This window comes from Marmota marmota, unplaced genomic scaffold (genome assembly GCF_001458135.2).
Source record: "Marmota marmota marmota unplaced genomic scaffold, marMar, whole genome shotgun sequence".
Taxonomy (NCBI): domain Eukaryota; kingdom Metazoa; phylum Chordata; class Mammalia; order Rodentia; family Sciuridae; genus Marmota; species Marmota marmota.
Genome location: NW_026000026.1, coordinates 44,585,929 through 44,612,853, shown reverse-complemented (window position 1 = coordinate 44,612,853; position 26,925 = coordinate 44,585,929). Strand labels below are relative to the sequence as shown.

The window sequence follows — 26,925 nt, the reverse complement described above, 5'->3', positions numbered from 1 at the left end:
ATATATATATATATGCCGTATTTTTTTTTATCCATTCATCTACTGAAGGGCATCTAGGTTGGCTCCACAGTTTAGCTATTGTGAGTTGTGCTGCTATAAACATTGATGTGGCTGTGTCCCTGTAGTATGCTGTTTTTAAGTCCTTTAGATTTAGTAGTGAGATAGCTGGGTCAAATGGTGATTCCATTCCCAAATTTCCAAGAAATCTGTATACTGCTTTCCATATTAGCTGCACCAATTTGCAGTCCCATCAGCAGTGTATGAGTGTACCTTTTTCCCCACATCCTCGCCAACACTTATTATTGTTTGTCTTCATAACAGCTGCCATTCTGACTGGAGTGAGATAATATCTTAGAGTAGTTTTGATTTGCATTTCTCTAATAGCTAGAGATGATGAACATTTTTTCATATATTTGTTGATTGATTGTATATCATCCTCTGAGAAGTGTCTGTTCAGGTCCTTGGCCCATTTATTGATTGGGTTATTTGTTTTTTGTTGGGTTTTTTTTTTTTTTTTTTTTTGGTGCTTAGCTTTTTGAGTTCTTTATAGAGATTAGTGCTGTATCTGATGTGTGAGGGGTAAAGATTTGCTCCCAAGATGTAGGCTCTCTGTTCTCCTCACAGATTGTTTCTTTTGCTGAGAAGAAAGTTTTTATTTTGAGTCCATCCCACTTATTGATTCTTGATTTCAATTCTTGCGCCAAAGGAGTCTTATTAAGGAAGTTGGGGCCTAATCCCACATGATGAAGATCAGGGCCTACTTTTTCTTCTATTAGAATCAGTGTCTCTAGTTTTATTCCTAGGTCCTTGATCCATTTTGAGTTAAGTTTTGTGCATGGTGAGGTTTAACTTCATTTTGTTGCATATGGATTTCCAGTTTTCCCAGCACCATTTGTTGATGAGGCTATCTTTTCTCCAATGTAAGTTTTTGGTGCCTTTGTGTAATATAAGATAATTGTAATTATGTGGGTTAGTCTCTGTGTCCTCTATTCTATACCATTAGTCTACCAGTCTGTTTTGGTGCCAATTCCATGCTGTTTTTGTTACTATTGCTCTGTAGTATAGTTTAAAGTCTGGTACAGTGATACGATCTGCTTTACTCTTCCTGCTAAGGATTGCTTTACCTATTCTGGGTCTCTTATTTTTTCCAGATGAATTTCATAACTGCTTTTTCTATTTCTATGAGGAATGTCATTGGAATTTTGAACAGAATTGCATTAAATCTGTATAGTGCTTTTGGTAGTATGGTCATTTTGATAATATTAATTCTGTCTATCCAAGAGCAAGGGAAATCTTTCCATCTTCTAAGGTCTTCTTTGACTTCTTTCTTTAGGGTCCTGTTTTGGGGAGTTCACCGTATCTTGTGACTTATGCTAATTCACTAATTAGTTCTAGTTAAATTCCTTTGGATTTTTCATTTATATAATCATGTTTTTCTGTGAATAAAAATAATTTTACTTCTTTCTCACGTATTTTTTCTTTTTTCCTTCTTTTATTTTTCTACTTGTAATGATCAGAACATTAAAATTGTTGAATAGAAGAGGTAAGCATAAATATTCTTGCCTTTTTAGATACTGTGTAGAAAGCATTCAATATTTTATCATGAATTATGATGCCATTTTTTCCTCTTGCAGATTTTTTTAAACTGAAATAGTTCCCATATATTTCCAGTTTTCTGAGAGTTGTTGTTCTGTTGTGCTTTTCTAAAATCACGAACAAGATTGAATTTTATCCAGTGTTTTATTCAGCATTCATTAAGAAAGTCTTCTAGTTTTCCTTCTTTATTCTGTTAATGAGGTAAATTGAATTAATGAATTAATTTATGAATGTTCAACCAAGTTTGAGTTCCTATGGACAATTCCACTTGATCAAGATGTATTATTTTTTATATTATTGGATTTAATTTGCTAAAAATTAGTAAAGAACTTCTGCATTTTTTTAAAGAGAGAGAGAGGGAGAATTTTAATATTTATTTTTTAGTTTTCGGCGGACACAACATCTTTTGTTTGTATGTGGTGCTGAGGATTGAACCCGGGCCGCACGCATGCCAGGTGAACGTGCTACCGCTTGAGCCACATCCCCAGCCCCAGAACTTCTACATTTTTGTTGATATCAGTCCATAGTGTTTTACAATTGTGTTAGCTCCTTATAGGTGAAAACAGTCTTGTATTTCCTGTTGTGTATCCCAGGCCTCTCCTCCAATGCCAACCACAGAAAAGGTATTTTACTAATAAGCAGTTACTACAAGATGTTAAAGAATCTAGGCTGAAGACTTGCATTCATTAAATTATTTAAAATATTAGTAAACTTCACTCATTCAGGAGGTACCTGTATTGTAGCCACATGCCAGGTACAGAGCTACTGCAAAAAATGAGACAGATTAGAGACTGAAATATGAAAGTTCCTAGAAGAAAACATTGAGCAAATCTTCATACCACTTCCAGATCCTATATTCAATGGTAAATTTAATGAAAGACTACATGTAATAATCCTAATCAGAACCTAAACTCAGCTTTTCGTCCCTGTTGAGCAAGTATATTTACAATCACCTAAAGTTTCTGAATGACTCAAAGGAATTTGTCTCCTCCATTCCCAAGCCACTCCTTCTTAGTCTTCTTTTCTTGTTTCTCATGACCTCAACCTCTAACATCAGGGCCACAGGACATAGTCCTTCAAGCTCTTCCTATGCCCTTGTGCTTAGAAACACCATCTGCAGGTGAACAACTCTTAGGTTTATATCTCCAATTTAAGCCTCTCCTCTGCCTTCCTGCCTGGGACATCCACTGCCTCCTCAACATATTACCACCAGATATCCAATAGGCATCTCTAATTGAGTACATCTTAAAATGAACTTATGACCCTTTCTACAGCAGAAATCATGGCATCATCCTTGACACCTCTCTTTCCCTTCCACTTCATCAGCCATCCTCTTCAGATCCTATCAACTCTACCTTCAGAGTATATATCCAGAAAGCCACCTTCTTCTCCTGCCACCGCTTTGATCCATACTATCATTATCTCTTGTTGGATTATTCAGTAGTTTCCCAACTGGTCTCCATAATTTCCCTTTGCAGTTTTCCCATCACAGTGCCCAGAACAATACTTTAAAAATGTAGGTTAGATCATATACCCCATTTCCCTAAAGCCTTCCACAAAACTTCTATTTTATTTAGACTAGAAATCGAAAATCCTTATAATTTCCCACAAGGTCCTTTTACTACCTGACTTTCATCTCTTTCAGGTTTTTCTTTCACTTACTTGGCTATAGTCACTGTGACTTCCTTGCTGTTGCTTAAACATTCAATTCCACTCCCATCACCTTAGGCCTGTGCATTTTCTCTTCCTTTGCCTGGTCTGTTCTTCCATCAGATGGAATCTGAAGGACTCCTACCTGTGATTCCTTCTGCCACTTCCTTTAGACTTTTACTAAAATATCATCTTCTCTTAAAACCCTTCCTTCCCATTTGACCTAATTAGAGATACCATACCTCAAAAAAAAGTTTAATTGTTCTCTTCTGTTTTATTTTCACCTTAACACGTCTACTGCCTCACACAGGTGAGGCATTGTATGTGTTTTTAATGTTTGTTATCTGAAATCTACAATAACCTATAAACTCAGTGGAATTAGGGATTTTTGTATTATTTACTGCGGTGTCCTCAGTGAATAAAACAGTGTCCATCACATAATAAATATTTTGTGAATAGATGACTAAGCAAGTGAAATAGTAAATTAATATGAGTTACAAGGCAGAGTTAGTCCCTGATCTCTTGGTGCTAACCATATCACTATTAGTGAATGAAATTCTAATGAAGCAAGTTGAAGAAATAAAAGAAACCCAAAAAAGACAGGCATGAAAACTTTGCGGGTTACCTACCTGGTGGAAATTGGTCCAGCAAAGAAAAGCCATGTGTCTATTCAAGAAGTAGAAGGAAATGAGGTCCTGCAGTATCTTGAAAGCAAAGAGAAAAGCTCAAGAAGAAGAAGAACTCTTAAGTAGGACCATGTAATTGTTGACTGCAATGGTGATCATCTCCTTTAAGAGCCAACATGTATCGAATCCATAACAGGAACATTACCAGTTCCAAAGTTGGGATCTGTGTACCACACATAATCTACATGATATAAGTCCTTAGAAAGAATAGTGGCATTTCTATAAATGACAGCGCGCATGCACACACACACACACACACACACTAAAAAAAAAAACTGGTGATAATTACCTATTAACAAGAAGTTTTGCTCAAGAGTTCCTAGAGCAGTCCTGCTTTCCTTGAGTTGAAAGCCCTCTCTACCCATGTCCTGTGAAGGTAAGCACTTTCCCTGAGGATGACTGTCTATGTGTTCATTCCAGGTTTTAGACATTTGTTATCTGTTCTCGTACAGTTTTTATTGGTTTTTGAAAAGTAAGCATTTTTCTATTTCTGATCAACAGGTTCCATTTTTTGGTCCTCTGTTCGATGGAGCCATAGTGAGTGGGAAGCTGCTGCCAAGCCTTATATGTGCCACCTGCATCAATGCCAGCAGGGCTGTGAAGTGCCTCATCCCACTCTACCAGAGTTTGTATCTTTTTGCTTTGAAAATGTAACTTACTAATGCTCCCAGAATCAAGATTCCCAGCAGTTTTTCTTTAGAGGTAAGTATTAAAAAACTGAACTGAAAATTGAAGTGAGAATTTTTTCAGTCTATGTTGAAAATAGTATGATTTTTATAGTATTTGTTAATTTATATTAAATATAATTTATGCTACCTTGAACCTAGGAAGATTTTATTTTCATGATTTACTCACATCAGTTTGTGTCTGAGAAACTATGGCTATCATGAGATGCTCATGGCTCTGTCGGTATTTTTCTCCAAGTTCAATCTCTTCCTTTATCCTCCCTGGGTGTTGCAGTTTGTTGTGTATAAAGAGTAATGCTGAACAAAATATAATGGTCTCATTCAGAGCACCTCCAAATAGCAAGTGAAATGCCTCTAATAAATCAAAGAATGTGGCATTGGCCACCTGAGAAGTGCAAATAAAGTTCTGGAAGGTCAAAGAAAGAGAAATTGCATCTGGTTGAAAAGAAAGGCCAAGTGAAGTTGCATTTGGACTCACCAGTAAGAATGGACAGAAATTCTTTTGTAATTTTCTCAAATCACTAATATTTCCTCCTCTAATTCCTGATCTTGTCTCTAAAAACTGGAAGAACTTTTACTTTTCTAATTTTTCTCTCAAACATTACCTGGCATGCCATAATCCTTAGATCCAAGCATGATCTTTAATTATTAAAAAAAAAAAGAGCTTGATGTGAATGACTTCATAAAATTGTTGCAAAAAGCATCTGACCTCCTAGAATATATTTGTTTCTAATTAGTATTGATAATGATTAAAAATGCATTGTGCTTGACTTGTCTCCATAAAGTTCTCCCAACATAACTGTATATGATGTGTTACTAATGGATGGAGGGAGGTAAGAAATAAAGTCTGAATAGATACAATTCATGAAAGATACCTTTCATTAAAATCCTGGTCACTTCATTGCCTGATATTCTGCCTTAGATTAAAAAAAAAAATACGTAACTATGCCATGTGGCAATTTAGAATTATCATAGAAATTAGTAGTAGAAAAGAGCTATAAGGTCCCATCTGGTCCCTCCCCTGGGGCCAGGGCAGCATTATTCCCTCCAGCACACTCTCTCATGCTTTGTCCAGGCTGGTGGTGGTGGTTTGGAGATGGCATTCTCTTCAATGATTTCCACAGCATTCTAGACACAATCTTATGGCTGGTGGTGTGGATTCAGTCGTCTGCATGGAGTATTTCTTTCACATTCTGTTAAAAAGAGCTTCTTGGCAGAAACAAGACAGTTCTATTCAGCAATTGGCTTTTTAGCTTGCATATACTAGGATGAGCTGGACACCCATCAGTCAGTTATGTTGGGCCAAGGCAACAAAAAATCATTTGCAAACTAGAAAATACCGTTTTATATAAGTCCATTGTGATTTTTGTCACATCACTTTCTTTACTTCCAAACTTCTTATTATAAAATACATGATTTGATATTTTGTCAAAAACTGCTTTTTCTCAAGTAAGAATTAATTTTGCACCATTGAATTAATCAGGTTTAGAGAAAACAATATTTTAAGTTTAAAGGAGCCTCGGATGGTGGTGCACACCTGTGATCCTGGAGAATCAGTGACTGAGGCAGGAGTATCACAAGTTTGAGGCCAGCTTCAGCAATTTAGTGAGGCCCTAAGCAACTTAATAAGATTCTAGCTCAAAATAAAAATAAAAAGAGATGGGGATGTACTTAGTGACAAAGCATAACCTGGGTTCAGTCCACAGTCCCAAAAAATATATGGGTATTTTTTTTCCAAAGGATATTATTTAGTATCACTTCAAAACTTTTCAAATGATCATATCAAGAGTAATGATTCCATGCCAGGCACGGAGACACACACCATGATCCCAGTGGCTCTGGAAGCTGAGGCAGGAGTATAGTGAGGTCAAAGCCAGCCTCAGCAAAAGCAAGGTACTAATAAGCAACTCAGAGAGATCCTAATTCTAAATAAAATACAAAACAGGGCTAGATATGTGGCTCAGTGATCGAGTGCCCCTGAGTTCAATCCCCGGTACTCAAAAAGAAAAAGAATAATGATGCCACCTAGGGCTACTTAATGCCAGTGTGAGTTAGGAAATTCTGTACTCTAAAATAATTCATAAAGCAGTAAATGACATATCAGAAGACAACATTGTATAGAAATGAGGAAAGAAAAAGTTTAAAAATGATCATTATATAAATATTGATCAATACAACTATAAATAATATAAATATATTTATAAATAAAAATGGTGAACATTTTTTGCCTTATACTTTGAGAAAGTTTAAAACAATAAATTAACTGTTACACATAATTTTCTTATGGAGATGTAGTCATGTGGGGAAAACTTTCCAATCATTTATTCTTTATTCTTTCTGCAGAAGGGCTAATATTTAGGTCAGAAATGAGAAATATAATAAGAGAGGAAAATATTTTTAAAAAAGAAGAAAGAGAGTTTTTTTGGTTTGTTTTGTTGTTGTTGTTGTTGTTGTTTTCTATTTTGTTTCTTTAAAAAAATATATTGAAAAAAATATTGACTTTTAAAACTATATGTATCAGCCTATGCCATCAATAATTAACTATTCCCTTAATGTTTCATTAAAACACAACAGGTCTGCACATGCTTTAGCAAAAATCTAAACCTCTTTGATTATGTCATAGCTGATATCTGGATTTTGCTGCTTCATTGATACAAGTCTTAGATTTGAATTTTGAAAAACACTGAATAATCTAACAAATCCTATGGGTGTCTAATTACATTTATTCATTTACCAAACAAACATTTCCTATGGTCTCTATGCCAAGTCCAGAGATGGGAGCCAGGCTACAGTGTGGAGCAAGGGAGACCAGGTTCTTGCCCGTGTACTTCACAGAGAAGACAAAATAAGAAATGTATAAGCTAATTGGGAAAAGTTCTGAAAAGAATTGCAAGAGAGTATTGTGGTAAATGAGGTCCTCTGAGGAGAAAGCATTTGGGCAAACATTGGAAGATCAGAGAGAAGCTGTCCTACAAGAGCAGGGGTAACATTCTAGGCAGAAGGCACAAGAACTCCATGCTCTGGAGTGGTAAACTTGTGTTTTGTAGGGATTCTCTACATGCTCAAATCCATCAGGATGCCTGTGACAAACCCAAGAGCCAGCTGTGGTACAGATGGTGTTCTGAGTGATCCCAGAGGAAACCTCCCTGGCTGTCTCCCCATAGGCACTCAAGAAGTTCTCATCTTAGTGCAGCATCCTGGGGTGAACAGCCAGGACTACTTGATGTAGGGGCAAAGGTGGGAAAGGAGTGTAGGGTCACTCCCCTGATCCCCAAGCCCATGCAGGTCCCATAATGACTGAGGAGATCAGGTCACACTTAGATCCAGAACCAGCTACATAACCTGAAGGCCCTTGTGCAGAATGAGAATGTGGTGCTCTGTTTCAAAAAGCAGGAAGAAATGCCTTTAGAGATGTTAAAATATAAAGCTTTTTACATTCTTTTGCAATCCCCCAACTTCTCATGGTAGTTTTATATTTGCTATTTAATGTCACTCTGTGTAAGGACTTAAAATTTTTAATTGTAAGCATTTTTTCATTCTTCTTTATATTGTGCAATGTCGGTTTAATGTGCAAATCTAAAAGCTTTTAATATGAAATCGATGAAATTATGCATTTCATATTGTACAGCTCATCTATGCATATATATTTTGTTTTTACTGGAAGAATGCAAACACTGTATAAAACTAACTTATCTGTTTATGTTTCACTTTTGATAAGCACATACTCTCTCTACCTAATTAGTTTATTGCTTGGTAAGGAAGAATTGACAGAGACTATTATGGTTTAGATATTAGGTGCTCCCCAAGAGCCTCATGTATGAGATAGTTCAAGAATATTCAGAGGTGAAATGATTGGGTTATGAGAGCTTTAATCCAATCAGTGAATTAATCCCCTTGTAGGGATTAATTGAGTGGTAACTGAAGGCAGGTAGGATATGGCTGGAGGAGGTTGGTCACTGAGCATCTGCCTTTGGAGTATACATTTTGTATCTGATGAGTAGAATCTTCCCTTTCTGCTTCCTGATATGATTCCCCAGCTGTTTTCCTCCACCACTCTCTGCCACCATTATATTCAGCCTCACTTCAAGCCCCAAGGAATGGAGCCAGCTGTGTTATGGGGAGACACCTCAGAAAGCACTTTAAGTCCAAATTTCAAATCAAAAGAGAGCTTTATTTACCTGGCCAGGGACTGTCACCCACTGCAGAGACTCAAGCTCTGTGGGAGGACAGCAGCTTCCTGGTCCATCCAAAGAGAATATAAGCACAAAAAGCACAACTCAGTGACTTGTTTATCGTCATGTAAGCTAGCCAATCATAGAAATTAAAAAATTAATAAGAGGGACCTGTGGGCTCTAGGCAGGACTGGAATTTTCCAGTCAGCAAGCAAGTGATAAACAGAAGCAAAAAAAGCATTAGCTTTGCAGTTCGGTTGACCACAGTCCTGGGTTCAAACAGGTGCTAGACAGTCGCATCCTGAATTTGGGCGGGGGTCAGCAGGGCGAGAATCTACTTCAAGGTCATGTAGACCCACAAAGGCATTCAAACCCAGGAGGTAGCTCACCATGACCACCGCTGCATCCTGAGTAAGGTACAATTTGTGGGGTACAAAGTACAGAAAAACAATTTTTATAAGAAGATAAACAGCTTTCATTTCACTTTCTCAGAAACAGCTCTTGTAACAGAGTTTTATAGAAGGCAGCCAAATGGAGTCTTAGGCCTATCTATGACAGTTTTTGCTTTATAATTGTCTTATCTCACTTATCAAAATCTTCTATCTATGTTTTTTACTAATCTAGAATCTATAATTTACACTCTTATTGGTTGTATTTATCAGTTCACACCACAACAGCTGTTTTTGAAGTAAGACCTCTAAAGGTCTTAGCCCCAAAATAAACATTTCCACCTCTAATTGTTCTTGTCCAGGTCTTTTAGTCACAGCAACAAAAAAGCTGATTAAAACAGAGAACTTGGGTCTCCTGTAGTCCTCATTCCTTATGTGTCATCATTTTCAAAGTAAATAATTGGCTACTACAGGGAAATAGCACAACTAAGAAAGAATTCCATGGAATCCTTTGGTTGTTCATGTTTCTCAGGACACTATTGCTTGCCTTCTGCATTCAAAGCCAGATTTGGCTTGGCAGGAAAACGTGACCTCTCAGGCAGTCAGCTTCTAAGAAAACACAATCAGAGGAAATACACTTTCCACGTGCAACCGCTCAGGTCACAAACCCACAAAACCTGCCTATAACCTGTTTCAATACCACCAGCAGTAGTCGAGGAACTCTATTCCCAGGTGTGTAGAACTGACCCCCTTCCAAAAGCCTGGCAGTATATCCCTTGGCAACACCATATTGACATTATGAACTAAGACCCATTAAGATAGGAAGCCCCAAAGGGAGAGAGAAGGGAAATTGCATGGATATGGAAGGAGACCCTCAGAGTTATACAAAAGTACGTACAAGAGGAAGTGAGGGGAAAGGGAAAAATAAAACAAGGGGGACAAATGAATGTCAGTAGAGGGGGCAGAGAGAGAAGAGGGGAGGGGAGGGGAGGGGAGGGGAGGGGGGATAGTAGAGGATAGGAAAGGCAGCAGAACACAACAGACACTAGTATGGCAATATGTAAATCAATGGATGTGTAACTGATGTGATTCTGCAATCTGTATATGGGGTAAAAATGGGAGCTCATAACCCAATTGAATCAAAGTGTGAAATATGATATATCAAGAACTATGTAATGTTTTGAACAGCCAACAATAAAAAATTTAAAAAAAAAAAAAAGATAGGAAGCCCCAGGGTTGTAGGTTTAGCTTAGTGGCAGAGCACTTGCCTAGCACAAACAAGGCTCTGAGCTTGGTCCTTGACCCTGAAAAAAGAAAAAGATAGGAAGCAGTATGCTCCTCCATATAAGAAAAATTCATTTAAGAGACCAGAAATCTGAGGAAGACTTGCCATTACCTGTTCCCTTGAGATACAAGATACTAGGTACATTGGTGATTGCTGACAAAGAGAGGAAAATTTCATTAGCAACACACGCCATTTTATATGAACAGCCCTGTATCCCCATTTAATACCTAATATTTAGATTACAACTGTTAAGTAGAACATGGCCATACTGCTCATTTTATCTCAATGTCATTCTTTTCCCCGGTATGAGAAATGACTGTTCAGTGAACAAAAGACATGTTCAGACCTTCTGTAAATCTCTTAGAGAGAGGGAACATTTGCTTTTTTAGTATTGAGCATGCATATCCAGACAAATGAAGAAAAGAGCCAATAGAGTTTTTTTGGAGCAGTCATTCTTATATCCCTTCCCTTCCCAGTGAATGATCGGTATTTAACTGCTTTAAAATATGGTCAATTGGATTCATTTTTGTGTGAGATTTCACTAGAAGTAGAAATGCATTGTGCATTGATTTTTTTTCCAGTAAGGTTCAAGGAAATGCAACATTTCTGATTAAGCTGAAGATTGGGGGCATTTCTGGAACAAATTTGCCTTTTGGGGGAATTTTTAAGCAGTAAATTCAGTTTGGAATCAATATCAAAGAAGTTCTTGTTTGGGGTTCTCTTGGCCAACTGATCAAACAGTTGGAACAGTGTAGCTAAAGCACATAGAAAAACTGAAAAATATCATTGTCTTAAATGAGAAAAAAAATGTGAACACAGTAGGGCTAGCTGTATTTGGAAAGCACCCTCTGTAACATTTCAGCCTAGCCCTTTTGTCCTTCCTGGCTTTCCTGTAACTTTCTCAGTGGGCTAAATCAAATCTGTCAAGTAGAGCCTTCGTCCTGTGACCACTGCCCTTCTGAGTGATGAGGGCCAACTCACCTACCATCTGCTTTTTCTATCCCTCATGGGCAATCAGAGGGCCTGTTCCTATGCCTAGAGTGTTGTAAATGGGAAGCTTGCCACATGTTATGTTTACAGTTCCCAGGCCAACTAAAGATTCCAAATGAAACCATGGTCAGCTGATAGAAGTTTCCACAACTATTTGAGCCAGGGCTTTCTTTCTCCTCGTCAGATAACTTGTTTCGGGGAAAAGGTTGCCACACAATATGCAGTATGCCCATTAGGAGGAGTTTACCCTGAATCAAACAGATGGTGGCTTTTAAAAATAAACGTCCACTTCAATAGAACAATAGTGTCAATGGCATTCACCATCTCTGCTTTCTGGAACTATCAGCATTTGATGGAGAAAACTGCACTGCCTAAGAAAAAGTAATTTTATTCTTCATTCTGTCACAAGTGAGATTTATTTTCATTTTTAAAGTTAACTCATATACTTCACAATACCAGAGCTGTTCTCACACACCATGACTTCATAGTTTCTTTGCTAAATTCTGCTCCTCCTTTATACATCTTCAAAATTACCCTGTTTCTTAAAGCTGTAGCAACCCCGTTTCTTTGTCTCCAATGGGATTTTCGTGGGAAGACTTTCTTCCATTCATTTCCATACACTTCAGAAAGGAAGTCAAACTGTACCATGTGTTGTATTTTGCCATACATAACCATTTATGCATTTTTCAGCATTTAAAAATGTCTCTGCTAAATACCAGGCACTGTCCTGACTACCAAAAAAAAAAATAGAAATATGAATAACATATCCCAAGTAAGGGGATAATATTTGCTCATAAACAAACTTTGAAAGAGCATTACATTTGAGAATGTCAGAAACTTCCATATGGCAGAGTATAGGATGTATACAAGTGTACAAGGCCTCACATACATGGAAGAAGGTATGATAAAAGCATTTCAAGGGATCAGGGAAGGAATTCTAAGAGAGAGCAGGGGCCTGACCTATGCCAGTATTAGGGAGATGGATTGGATACCTATGCAGAAGTTGGATTGATGCATTGTAATAACTGCTAGATTTACAGGGGTATAGGGAATAATAAGGGAAAAGAAGAATAAAGCTCTTTGGAGCATTTAAAGACCATATTTGGAAGGATGGAGATGGAGGCCAAGGAAAGGGAGAGAATGGTTTCACAGAAAAACAAGGAGAGAGATGAAGGGTTACCTTCAGCAGACTGGCCAAGCAAGACATATACTCTATTGGCTAATCTTATACATGACTGGTCAAGCAGTCTTGAGTCTTCATTTGCAAAATTGAGTGTAAGAGGACCCAGAACTGAATTTCTGCAAGGGAATAGCAGCACCAAAAAGAAAGAAATCACTCCAGGATGGGATTGAAGTACCTACAAATAGAAAATGTTCAGGAAAGGGACTGGATTTTAGAGTAGCAACCAGAATGGAGTCAGACCCTGAATGGAGGAGATGGACAGTGATTTTCTAATCCAAATTTCTAAAGAGGCCCAAAGCAAGATATAGTTGTAATAACTATTTCTACTACTTGATATTAATTCCACAGCGCATTCTACTAAAAGCAATAAGCATTTAATGAGCTCTCAGCTGGCAAACAGTTTCATCTTGCCGAAGACAGGAAGCAAACAAGGAAAACTGCTATTTGGGGTCTATTTCTTAGCTATTTGAAATAAGGATTTTGTAACTTCTGAGTGTTACAGAAAGTAATGAGTTCATTTAAGTACTAAAGTTTATATAAAAATGGAAGAAAAATGCAAGTAGTAACAGTTACTTGGGAAGTACAATGCAAAAAACAGTTCAGAGGAAGAAATGGCATATTCCCATGGGTAAGTTGAGACTGTGAGAGGAAATGAGAAATGAGAAATTTTTAACAATGGAATTTTTAAATTATAAAATTAAAAATATTTACCTGAGATAGAAAATGGGCAAATATGAAAAAACAACCAACAAACTGCCATAAGAAGGTGGCCCCTGATTAATTCACATTTAAAAATCTATGCACTAAGATTAAAAAAGGAGTTCCTGGCCCTGCTCTTAGCCAGTCAGCCCTGTTAATCAGTACCCTATGATTCTCCCATCTTCTAGAACTGACATATCCTCTTCAAATGGAAAACAACAGGAAATTGTCTTAGTGAATGAAGTAAAATACAAACCACTGAGAAAACATTAAAGGAGAAAAGAACTCATGTAATTCATATATTCAGTGCAGGGGATCAAACCCAGGGTCTTGTGTTCACTAAGCAAGTTCTATACCACAGCAACTACCCCAACCCAATAAAGGAGGGGAGGGTGAAAAAAGAGGAAGTGGGGGGAGGGAGAAAGAAAACTGGAATTTCAGAAAAGGTCCTGATTAAGGATCACACATATCTGAGAAGGAAAAGAAGAAAAGAAAGAAAACTGGACTTGCAAAATGGTCCTGATTCAGGATTACCCATATCTGATCATAGAACAGATAAATAGCAGTCATCTCAATACCATGAAGACTAATTTATTTTCCTCTAGAAGTCATGTCAGATAATAGATACACCCAAAACCAGAAACAGAAATGTATTTTTTTTCATTTTTAAGTGTGGTTGAAAAGGATGACTTTTGGAATGTTACATGGATTTCTTATTAAATTGACTACATTATTTATTAGCTCATGAGCCTTTAGAAAAGAATGTGCTCACAAATACTAAGGTATCCCAAACAAACTTTAGAGAGCTTAGGGGAAGCATATAAATGCAAATTTTAATTTAGATAAAGTGTAAGATAAGTATTGGGACCATCTGGCAGATATGAGAGAAAACTGGGGGCTCCTGAGAGCTGGGTTGACTTCATTGTAGCCAAACTGGAAAAGTATTAATTTATGAACCACTAGAATGATTTGAGGGCCTGGTGTCTGGTATGGTTTCTGTGCCATGGCTTGTCCAACTTCTCTTGTATTCTACAGCTTTATCAGTAACTTTCACAAGGGTCTAGAACATATAAGACTATCTATCATTTGTAGTATAGATGAGAGGGTTAACTAATTTGGCCCTAGAGAAAATCAGAAATTAGGAATATCTTCACAGATGAGATTTCTAAGCCCACCCAACAAGAAGAGATTGAAATGGATAGACTATAATGTCATATACTTGGGTTTTGATAACCAGCTGTAAAAGTGCAGAAGTGGTTTGATAGCAGTCATTGCAAACAACATCTGGGGTTTTGGAATGACCACAGATTGGGGATGAGACAAGAAGGTGACATACGCAGCCAGCACCAACATCCTCTGGGATGCAGTGCACAAAACATGTGGTCCCCTCACAGGAAATAGGGCATCATCTCTGTGCTTCTGTAACCTTAAGAATCATCCAGAAGTCATGTGCTGCTCTAGGGGTCCCATTTGAAAGGGTCTTTGACCAACCTGGATTCAGTCCAGAGAAACACTAACAGTTGTGCCTTAGGTATCTGGGAGCCATTAAAACCAAGAAAGAATTATTTCCAGGCCTGGAAGGTTTTTAAATAGGAGAATAGTCTGCAGAACTGGGACCAGTAAGCAGCTTTAGTTCAATGTCAAGGCAAACATTCAAAACCCAGAGCCGACAAACTAACTGCCTGCAGATAGAATCCAGCCCCTAGATGGGCTTTGAACTGCATTTGGCCTCCCTGCATTACTAATCACAGAACTGAAGATTGTTAGCCATGTTGAAAAACCAGGAGATTCTGCATTTAAAAAAATTTTTTTTCATATATCTCCTAAAGAATCAGAACGTCTGACCCCACTATGTATCCCTTTCTGCTGGTAGCAGTCAGCCTCTTCACAGGGTATGTTTCTTCTGTCAACTATACCCCCTGCTTGGTGTCTCCCAAGATACACCAAGACCTAAGACTTGGTGCCAGCACCACCATCATGGCACCCCACTAGTTAAGAGTTGGTGAGAGGGCTTATGGGCCAAGCAGGTTCAACAGTGCCTGGTCCTTGGTGAGAGCCTAGTATTACCTGTGGGTATTAGCACCATGTTACCAGTCTGGCCCCAGTCTAGAGTTCATGAAAACCAGAACCAATCAATTAAGGAGTGAGGTTTCAGAAAATATTAACTTTTTACCTATGTAGATGTTAAGATAAAGGCTAGGAGATTGTTCTTCCTTCAGCAATTAGTAGAAGGTCCTCCATGTGAAAGGTTGGCTCCCTGGGGTCAGAAATGTCCACAAAATGAGTCCTTTAAATAAACAATATGGTGGGGGGGTCAGGTTCATGGAAAGGAGTAAATGACTTATCACTGTTAGACAATTCTAGTGATCTGGTGAGAAAGCAGATGATGCTGCACAGCCCCACCCTTCCTATCTTGCCGAAGTTTCAGCTCCATCCTTAGTGGGTCACCATATCTCGATGCAGGCCTTCATGGAAGGCAGGGAGGATATAGCTTCCCACTGTGCTGGCCCTAAACTAACAGTCTCCTGTGGATCACTCTCCTGCACTGCACTCTACATGTTGCCCTTCAATCTCATGTAATAATGGACTCCCATCCTTTCTAGTGGTTTCACCCTCAGATGTGAAGCACCTACTGCAACACCAGCTCCCAATTATGTTGTGAAGTTCCCAGTGCAGACATTGTTTCCATTCTGTTGATATTCTCTCACACAGACCTCCTAGCACATTATAAACATGTGTAAGTGAGGGCAGAGATGGAGGGAGGGAAGGAGCTTGAGAAATATTAATTTGGTAAAATCATTTTAGAAAACAAAAGCTAGTCATGTTTTATAAAACTGCATGTTTTCTTTTTCTTTTTTTAGATATTTTATTAGTTATTGATGGACCTTTATTTATTTGTGTACACGTGGTGCTGAGAATCAAACCCAGTGCCTCACACATGCAAGGCAAGCGCTATACCACTGAGCCACAACCCCAACCCCTAAAAACTGCATTTTTTCAAAATTAAAAATTGTCCAACGTGAAATATAGCTCTATATGTAGACTATTTATGCATCTATGTATGTATGTACACATTTTAAGCCATTTTTTGAAAGTTTAGTTTACAGCTATAATCCTGAACAATTAGAACAAGAACTGGCACATAGTAGGTGTTCAATGAAAATTCTTGGGTTGGTAAAAATACATAGATATAGTACTTAAAAGTAAAAAAAAAGTTAGAATTTTTACTAAAAAAATAGGTTTTATATGAATTTTTCTTTTAACTGAGAGGAAACTTCACACATATTTCTTTTGATTGTGTTCTGAATAATTCTGGGACTGAGGATGTAAGTCAGTAGTAGAGCCCTAGTCTAACATGTAAAGGCCCTGAATTCAATCCCCAACATTGCAAAAGTTAAATAAAATTTTTTCCATCATCACCCCTTATTGAAGGACATTAATGTGAGAATTTTGACAATTAGAATGTTGGCTTTATGTTTGATTTTGAAATTAATGGAAAGGAGAACAGAGAAAACAAGTCTACTCAGTAATCCCATTTTTTTAGAGCTGTAAGCATATTCAGTTTTGGGGAGAAATATTATATTCAAACATTGTGGAAGTCCGAAGACTTACAGATGAGATGTGGAAGGGAAGTGTCTTGTTGCCATCAAAGCCATGGATGGCCTCCGAGGAAAAGAGTGACCCAGGGTCAGAAAGAAGTGCCAGAAAAGGCCTAAATTTTAGTGTTCTAAAGCCTAAGGACTAGTCAGAGGTTGTTGGGGGGAGGATTAATTTTTTTAGCTTTTGACTCTTAATTGTATGTAAATTTTATACACGTAAATAAAACGTCTGCAACGCCCAAAGGAAGCTCTCCACAGCTCTGAGAACTGGAGCCGGTTGGGCCTTGGTTGCACATGCAAATACTGACAGCTGAAGTCACTTGTTGGAAAGTCCACAAACTCTGGTTACAGCTGCATTTGTCAGTAGCTTTAAGGGAAGTGTAATCAGCCAGAGAGATTAATTTGCATCTCAATTAGAAAGGAGTCAGGAGGAAGCACTAGGGTCTGTTGCAGGAAGGTTGTGGAAGAAATCTCACGGAGCACAAAAGCCTCCCAGCGCTCGTCCTCCAGCTGAGTGGAGGACAATATCTGAGGTTTCGTTTCCATAGGGACCAGAAGCCTGCTGGGCCCCAGAAGAATCCTGGGTTTGCACCGTAATCATTTGGTCATGATGACACAAATTCCACTGTTGTTCCCAAATACATTTTGCTATTAGAAAGCTGTTAGAAAAGTGGAAACGGCCGTCATGTCAAAAGCATGCAAGAGGGAATTTGCTGACCCTACTTACCTTTTCCATAGAGCTGCTAGGATTTCTAGATATTTAACATTTATTAATGTCTGAATATTCAAAGAACAAAAGGTCATTTCATACATGACAATATTTCCTTAGCATTTAGATGGTTATTTTAGGAATGACACAGCCTCAAAGGGAGCCATTATTCTTGATTCTTCCACACTCTTCAGCAGTAGGCAAACAAGATTATGAATTTTAAAACATCAGCAAGGAAGAAACACATAATCATCTGGCCCCAGAGCAGAACATGGAAGATAGTCTGGTTGTTACAGACCTTCTTAAAACTCTAAAGAAACTAAAAGCGGCATCCCTAGGGTTAACTTTTAAAAAGCACAGAATAGTATAAATTTTAAATCTTTCCTTCAAATATCTAGTGGTCATTTTCATAGACTTTAGTATTTGTATCAGACAGATTCTTTTTTTTTTTTCAGAGTAGTTCTTCATACTCTCAAAATCTGTGCTAGAGAGCCTAATGAGAATAGAGACTGTCAGAACCCTTGATCCACGCTAAACTTACAACAAAACATAGAAGATCTCACCCTTGGCATTTCTGGAGGAAGACTTGTATTTCTATATTATTCTGTTCTTTTATAAATAGTTAATTCATTTGATCCAGCCTCAAAGTGAGAAAACAAATTTTTTAAAAAGTGAGAAAAAACAAAAACTTGAATCCTACATTATAAACTTTGGATACAGACTGAATTCTGTCTTTTAAAAGTCAAGGTTTTAAACTCATCTTCCCATTCTGGGAAAGAAGAGGAACAAGTTTCCTAAAGACAGCCTTTTCCAGTACCCACAGACTGAAATAACACATTGCAGTGAGACATCAGAACCTCTTAATCCAACATTAATCAAATTTCAGTTGACTAATTATCGGTCCCATTTAAAAAGGAACAGAATGCCATAAACGGCATCCACAGAACATGGAGTAGACTCTGAGATTATAAGCAGTATTTTGAAAGTGAGATTTCTGTTATTCAAATCTCTAAAAAGGATAATACATGCCTTATTATAATAAGAGATTGTGCAAAGCCAAAGAAGGACAAAGCAAGCAAGTCCAACTGGTGATCCCTTCTGTGCAGTGTCTGCCTTCCCATTTGCAGCCGCTCCCAGCAGGTTTCCACACAGAGTAATTTGCAACACACTCCAGTAAATTTTGTAATCAAAGCAGAATACTTTTTTGGTAATGGTAATCTGTGAGTGAGTACAACCCAGATGCCATCATGTTAGCCTTGAAAGGGTGCCCTTTCTAGTTTACTTCTGAGGAATTTTGCCAAATTCTAAACCAGGTATGTTGAGTGTTGTGCTTCAGATGCATTTCTGCGGCCCTGTGCTTTAAAAGCTTTTGATAGAGACCACTGGGACCAAGGTGGGTAGGAAGAGAATCAGAACTAGTGCCTGCTTCCTTTTCTCCTTCCCCGCAAGACCAGGGGGCTTGTGAGCTACTCACCAGGGAGTCAGTATGCACTTTAATAAGTACATTGTATTTTGCACTTGCTTTGAAGACAGAAAACTTAAGGCTCCAGTTTCCAACAGAGTAGTATGCCACAGTATTTTAGGTAGATCACTCTCTGGACATTTCTCATTATTACAAATTATTATTAAAAATGCACATCAGATATTCTATGTAGATGAATGATCTTTTGGATAACTGTTTTATCAGAGTTACAAAAATGAAATGATACAGCGTTCAGTGCTTTATGATCTTGTTTCCATCTTCCTGTTTGGTCCTAGGATATAAAAGAGTACAGAATTGTGTCCCTTTGCCACGTTCACGCCTTTAAACTCTTCAGTACAAAGCCTTGGTCTTTTATCACCCATGATCAATGAAGGCTGCCTCCTAAAAAACCCTGAGCTTCTGGGGGTGGGGGTGGGGCGCCGCAGCCAGCCCTTTAAGATGCCAGGTCCCTGCGGTTCTGCCTTCATTTGCCTATGAAGTGGGATGTAAGTATATCAGTGCATCCCAGCCTTGAGGCAGATGTATGCCTGGAAGTGCAAGTCTCATACCTCCACAAAGGGTAGGGCAGTCTTGCTGGCTGATGGGATTCTGAATTTATAAGCAGAGTTCCAGAATTCCCCCAGGGCCTACTTTTCAAAGGCAAATTAGTATGTTTGCAACTTGATCCCTGGGCAACTTTTGACAGTTGTTCTAAGAATAATAAAACAGATGGACAGAATAGATTTTGGGGTCTCCATCCAAACTGCCATCCTCAGTGGAATTTAAAGAAGGTGGAGAGCCGATGGGGAGAGCTGCTACTTACTATTGTGTTCTGCCTTTCACGCCCAAGAACCGTAACTTTCTCCCTGAAGAAGATGGAAACTGTCATCACATTATTTTTTCCTGCTGAGAATTTAGCTTGGCTTTGAGAAATTAAATACGATGTGTGTTTTATTTATACATTTAAAATGAATTGAACTTAGTTCAATTAAATTTGTACTCCAAAGAAACCACTGTTAATATGAATATTGGAAAAATGTTCAATTAGTTTTAAATTTAAGGAGTATTTTCCTAGGATTTTAACCCTTTAAAGAAGAAGAACCTCTTACAAATGTCTTAGAAATACTATCTACTCATTAATTTGGTAAAATAGAATTTATGCCTCTAACAAACATTTTTTCATGTATAATGACATGTACATACATCAGAAGACTTCATCAGAAAAGTGCATACAAATTATCTGAATAAAAGAAACAGATTATTTCTGTACTTATGCTCTGTAGTTTTATCAAATGCATATAATTTGTGCTAAGTCTTGATTTTAGCTTAGATCAGGATGAGATGTGCTTTCCTTTTACTTGTTTTGATTTCCTCTTACATAAATTTCTATATTCTTTAATTACTGAACAATAAATAAACAACATGAAAATCTATAATCCTTTCTCTGGATTAATTTGCCCCAGTGGTCATACTTTAGGCCATAAATATGGTAGGTCAGCTGTGCTTTAGAGTTCCAGAGCCATTCATTCTGTGACTGTCTAGGATGCCTTTACGTGGACATGAGCTGAACACCCATGCTGACTGCTTAACTAAAAATGTCACTGACAATGACTCAGCAGGATAAGAAACTTTTATTTGGATATAAATATGAAGCAATGTAAAATCTTCTGCTACATCTTATGTTATACTGTATCGTTGATGTCCTAACATTGGACCCTTGTGGGCAAGTCTTCCCCCACCCCCAGTAGTGGGACTCAAACCCAAGCCTAAATCACAGTAGGCAAGCGGTCTACCATTGAGCTACTCCTCCCAGGACCATCTTGTGGTCGGGTCTTGATTTCACTTATCAAGAGTTCTCAGAGAGTTTAAGGATATTATCTTCCCTCCATGGCAGCAATTTTCTTACAAGTACCAGATAAGTTTTAAGATGTGTCTTTTTGTTGCAATACCCAAATTAGCAGTCAGTGTGTGTTAGCTGGCCTCAGACAGACCTTGAGTTTCCATCTTATTTTAAATAATAACTAGTTCTTTGGCTTTGAATGAATATCTTTACATCTGTTAGTTTCCTTATCTGTAAAATGAGGAAGATAATTCTTCACAGATTATTGTAAGGATTTATAGAATGGATTATATATAATTAATTTATCTGTAAAATATAACTGGAATTCAGCTGTCTCTCATCCCCCCACCCCATTTGTCAACACTGATTTCAACATCCTTGTCATGCCCTAGACTGGTGTGTAGTCTCCTCCCTATGCCTCTGCTTCTCCCTGTTCTCCCTGCAAAACTGTCCAACAGACAGAGTTCTAAATAGAAACCAGAGCAGATCATAGCTCAAAACCCTCCAATTGTTCTTATTCTGACCCACAGAAAAATCCATAATCGTTATAATCACCATAAACATGTGCCAGCATCAGAAACTTCATGTTCTGCCTAGAATTCTGCATTTCTGCTCTTTTCCCCCTGTGTCTTCATAGCTCCTTCCCTTCTGTTAGATCTTTGTTTAAAGGTTGCTGTAGAAAGTTTTTCCAAAGTAAACAAGACTTCCCTCTGAGCAGTGTCACTCCATTTTTCCCTAAGCCTTTACTAGTTAGTCAATGTTTCTTTGTCCCATGAATATGTACACTGCTGAGAGGGCAAAATTTGTTTTTGTCCACTGCTGTATACCTACCACCTAGAGGCCAGAATAAGACTTGATAAGACTTGGCAGAGGATGCACACCCTAAAAGTAGATTAAGGGTGTTAGGCACTATGGTGCACACCTGTAATCCCAGTGACTCAGGAGACTGAAGCAGGAGAATCACAAGTTTGAAGCCAACCCCAACAATTTAGTGAAAGCCGTCTCAAACAAAAAGGGATGGGGATGTAGATCAGTAGTGAAATAAATGCCTCTGGGATTAATCCCTAATATTAAAACCAAAGGAAGGAAGGAAGGGAGGGAGGGAGGAAGGAAGACTGAGGAATGAATGAGTGGATGAATGAATGAATGAACAGGTAACTGATGGATTGATGGATACAAGAGTACAGAGAAGGGCCTGGCACCTTGCTTATTCTCTTTAATCAGAAGCAGCTGTGTTGTTCTTCCAGCCTCCACCAGAATATCCCAGGTCCCAGGCTTTGCCACGTGCACTGTGGGAACTTGAGGCAATCACACCTGCGCCTTCTTACTTCAGCCCACATCTTTGTGGCCACAGTGAGCACTGTAGGATACAGAGATGAGTGGCCTTGTTCTTATGGTTCTTCACAGCTGGAAGAGATCATCACCAAAACATAGGATAAAATGTAACGATATTCTAGGAAAAGCCCAGTTCATGCCCAACGAATATGTTGAATCATGGAAACCCAAAGCACAAAAAAGGATCAGAGGGTCCCAGGAGCTCAGAGGGAAAGATGATTTCCAGCAGCAGCTTCAAATTGTTCGGATACTCACATGTCTTTGATAAGTATCTTCATGTATATGCCATCTACAACTCAGTAGGCTGGAAATTTGACTACAGCTTTGTTCATTTTGTTTGTTTTACAAAAAGATGTTCACACACTAATTACAGCTGATTACATGAATGCTATATTGCTTAAGTTTTTTTTTTTTTTTTCAGTGGGCAGGCTTTTGGAGAATAGCACTGCCTGCCTCACAAGTCTGCACTCTTCTTAGGACATACCTCAACAAAAGACAAAAAAGCTGTTAAGCATACCATTCAAACATATATACATGGACTTGTTTTAAAGCATAAATAGGCCAGGCACAGTGGTATACTCTTGAGGCTCTGGATACTGAGGCAGGAGGATCACAAGTTCAAGGCCAATCTCAGAAACTTAGTGTGGCCCTAAAAAACTTAGCAAGACCCTGTCTCAAAATTTAAAAAAAAAAAAAAAAAGAAAGAAAGAAAAAAGAAAAGGAGGGGAAGGTGTAGCTCAGTGATAAAGACCCCCTGGGTTCAATCTCCAGTACCAAAAATAAATAAAACTTGTACAGGTTCTACTATGCTAATTCATTATGACAATATAAAATGTACTCAATAATAAGGATTTCAAAAGGATGAGATAATGAGGAAATGAATAATAACTGAAGTATTTTTATAATAGCATAAAATTGCTTTGCTTTTACTAAGATATTAACAGTATTTTAATGGTATTACATGTGCTGTGTTATTTTTATAACCTTGGTTTAACAGTTCTGTGATTTAGTGATTCCAAAGGATCCTCTTAAGCTGGGCTTATTTTGATACTTGGTTTCACAGCTGTAAATAAAAGTTTCCAAAGACACATAGCTGGGATGGGGCAGATAGTGTTCTTGGCCTACTAAAACATGACAGTGTTCATTCTTGGCCACCAATTCCACAAAGGTTCTTGTTGATATCTGGCTGGAAATTTCCAACTTCCTTGATATTGGATCAGTTGTGTATATACACAATCACACAGGCATGTGGGGAGGGGGCCTTGCACACATGAGGCAAGCGCTTTACCACCGAGCTACACCCTCAGCCCGATGTTGTTATATTTTTTAACAAACAGATCCAAAGTGCACTAAAATCTTTATTTGGGAAGTTAGAAATAGCTTTCATAGTTTTGGGGTGATACAACTAGAACTTTCTGAAAGCGCACTCCACCTTCAATAGAAACTTGTATGCTAGGTGTGGAGGCACATACCTGTAACCCCAGCGGCTCCAGAGTTGAGGCAGGAGTATAGCTCGGTGGGTTAAGCGCCCCTGGATTCAATCCCCAGTACAAAAAGAAATAGCTTTCATAGTTTTGAGGTGATACATATAACTTTCTGAAAGCATCCATCTTCAACATTAAATTGCTATCGTGATGGCAACATTTTTCTGCATTTTCTACTCAAGGTCTTCTCACCATGGCATGTTTCTTTCATATGGCAGTTACTCTCTCACTTAGAGTGAAAAATGTCCCCTTTCCTTTAGGGAACAGTATGTAAGTTTTTTTCTAGGGTCAAAGGCCTGTTGAAATGTGCATCAGCTATGACACTCCCCTGCTCTTGCTACCAGGGTCAAGGCCAGAGTCTTCCAGAGGAGCCCTGTGCATTCTGTGCCCTTTGTGTCCTCTACATGTCCACATGGCTTATTCCCCAAACCTTGTAGGCTCTTTCTGACCTCCCCATGTAAACTGCATGCACACACACACACACACACACACGTGCGCACACACACCCCTCTGGACACCTCCTATGGCTCACTCTGTGGTCTTTCAGTATAAACTCTGCACCTTCTAGTTACTGTATCATTCACTTACTCAACTTTATTCATGTTGTGTCTGGTATGTGCCTTCTATTCTCACCAATGCCTCTAAGGCTGAGAGGAGAAATGTTTAGCAAATGAGTATGATGAAGGCACCAATTGGACACTGCTCAGGATGCCAGCCATGCTGGTGTTTTCCAGGTGACTGTAGTCCCCAGATGCAGCCTCAGCACCTGCCACAAAGTAAATATTTGTTCGATAAGTACTTGTTGAATAAGTGAATGAATTCAGCCCCTTGCCTTCACAGAAGAGGTCTCCAAATTCAGAACATTGGTCTTTCCATAAGGAAAAAGAAAAAAGAGCAATTCATCTCTATGTTCGACATCTTTTACAGGAACTCTCCTATGAGATAAGGGGTATAACAGATTTTCATGGCCATGCCTGGCCTCAAGACAATGGATTGTAAAGATGTTTCTATTTATAAGATAATCAAATTCAAAATTTCAATATGGAGAATTATGTAAACCTCAGCACATCACAGTATTAAGTAAGTGAATGAGGACTCTGCTGACAGTCCCTCTCTTCCTTCTTGTCCCTTCCTCAGGTCAGTTACATTGAACCTGATCCAGGACAGGCTGAGAGATGACAGCAAGAAGGTCACACTATTCATACCCTGAACCCTCCCTCAGTGTTCATACACTCAACCTGACCCAGGACAACAAGAAGGATACCAGTGTCAGGCCTCTTGTTAAATCTCAGTAAAGCTTAATTTATTTCCTGATTTTAGATAAAAAGATAATTGTAAATAGAAGTCCTAGAATTCTCATTGTAGAGACTACAGACCTGCAGGATAGAGTCTAAAAATTCTGGCAGAGATTCTTGAAGGAAAGAAGGAGAGAGGATCTTGCACTGTTCTGTGAGTTGCCTGGGCTAAGCAGGGTGGTTCTTCCCCAGGCAGCTCAAATGACTGGCACCTGTACTGGCACAGCTAGAGCAGCCAGACCTGGTCAGGCATCCCTCACCCAGCAGCCTCTCCACATGGTCAGCTTCAGTCTGACTTCTTACCTGGCTATTTGGGGTAAGGCAGAAGACCCAAGTGGAAGGCACAAGAATTTTCAGAGTCTCAGTTTGGATGACCCAGAACTATTAACCAAGGCAAATCCAAGGCCACCCTAGATCCAAGGCAGGAGGGAACCCTGTTGAGAGCAGCAGCCTGCCTGTGAAGGGAGAGTGGAGACTAGTGATACCTTTGCTAGTCACCCACAGATGGTATCATGGGACCACAATGGGTCAAGGCTTATTCCACTGGACAGCAAGACCATGTCTTACTTGTCTCCATTACTCAACATATTAAGAACTTAGTATGTATTCATTAATGAAAAATTAAAAATGCAAACATTTAAAGCATTTAAGCATCTAACTAGAGGAAAATAGACTCTAGTACCATTTATTTTATTTTTAAAGAGAGTGAGAGAGAGAGAATTTTTTAATATTTATTTTTTAGTTTTTGGCAGACACAACATCTTTGTTTGTATGTGGTGCTGAGGATCGAACCCGGACTGTACGCATGCCAGGCAAGCGCGCTACCACTTGAGCCACATCCCCATCCCCTCTAGTACCATTTAATTACACAGAATGTCTTCATGAAATGCATAGGAGAAAATGACTTAAAGTAGAAATCAAAAGAGTTAAGTGATTTTTTATAATGACTTCTTAAACCAAAGAATTTAATCCTAAAAGCAGTAGAGTTTAGTCTGCCTCAGTGTTCACAGAAACACACCTTTAAAAGGCACATGCTTTTTTTATTCAGTTGATTTTGGGGGGTTCCTTATCTTCTACTTTAATCTGCTTTCATTACATTAAATCTATTTAATTTTATATAGCATTCAAGAATCATAAGCTTTGACTTTTTAGATGAATTTATATTTTCATGCCCGTGCAAGTTTTTCTTAAATTTCTTTTCCCATTCTTTTTTTTAATACCTTTATTTTATTTATTTATTTTTATGTGGTGCCAAGGATCTAACCCAGTGCTTCATACTTGTTTAGGCAAACACACTAACTCTGAGCCACAACCCCAGCACATGCCCATGCAAGCTGGCACAAAAATCTTAAGCCGTGAAGGTTGTATCATTGCAATTTCCTTAAAAAGAATATTGTTTGGGTTGGTTTTTTAAATGTTCAGCTTTAAGTGGAGAAACTGTCACCTGTTAGTGGAGAAAGGATTTTTGTCTTTTCTAATGAGAGCTAAGTTTCTGGCTTTGGCAAACCTCTCAGACACTAGAGGGATATTCTTGAAGATGTATTCACATTGCTTTGACAGTTTTTAAAACATGGCCTCAGGCAGTTCTTTGTGGCCAAGGTCTGTTATTCCCGCCTTGTAAGAATATAGAATGCCCATCCTAGGCTACTGTTGCCATGTGTTTAAAAAAATAAAATCAGAGATTTCACAGTGCACCTTGGCTCCTCTGAGAGGTCTGTGGCCAGCTGACGGGAAAGGAGGTGGTGGCAAGACTCCAGCATTTGTCCTGGTTCACCCATCTCTTCAGTGTCCTGATGCATGTTACAGTGACCCTCATAGGTGATGTGAAGGAGTGCTGACCCTCATTTGGAAGCACACTCCCCCAA

The 26,925-nt window shown here is 38.5% G+C and overlaps 1 protein-coding gene across 1 annotated transcript in view; it reads left to right on the top strand.

Moving 5' to 3' along the window:
• The window catches only part of Ralgapa2 (Ral GTPase activating protein catalytic subunit alpha 2), a 293,361-nt gene that overhangs the window by 202,800 nt on the left and 63,636 nt on the right, over positions 1–26,925 (top strand). The window contains exon 38 of the mRNA XM_048811857.1: positions 4,434–4,561. Coding sequence (XP_048667814.1) covers positions 4,434–4,561 — 128 coding nt within the window. The remainder of the gene's footprint in view (positions 1–4,433; positions 4,562–26,925) is intronic.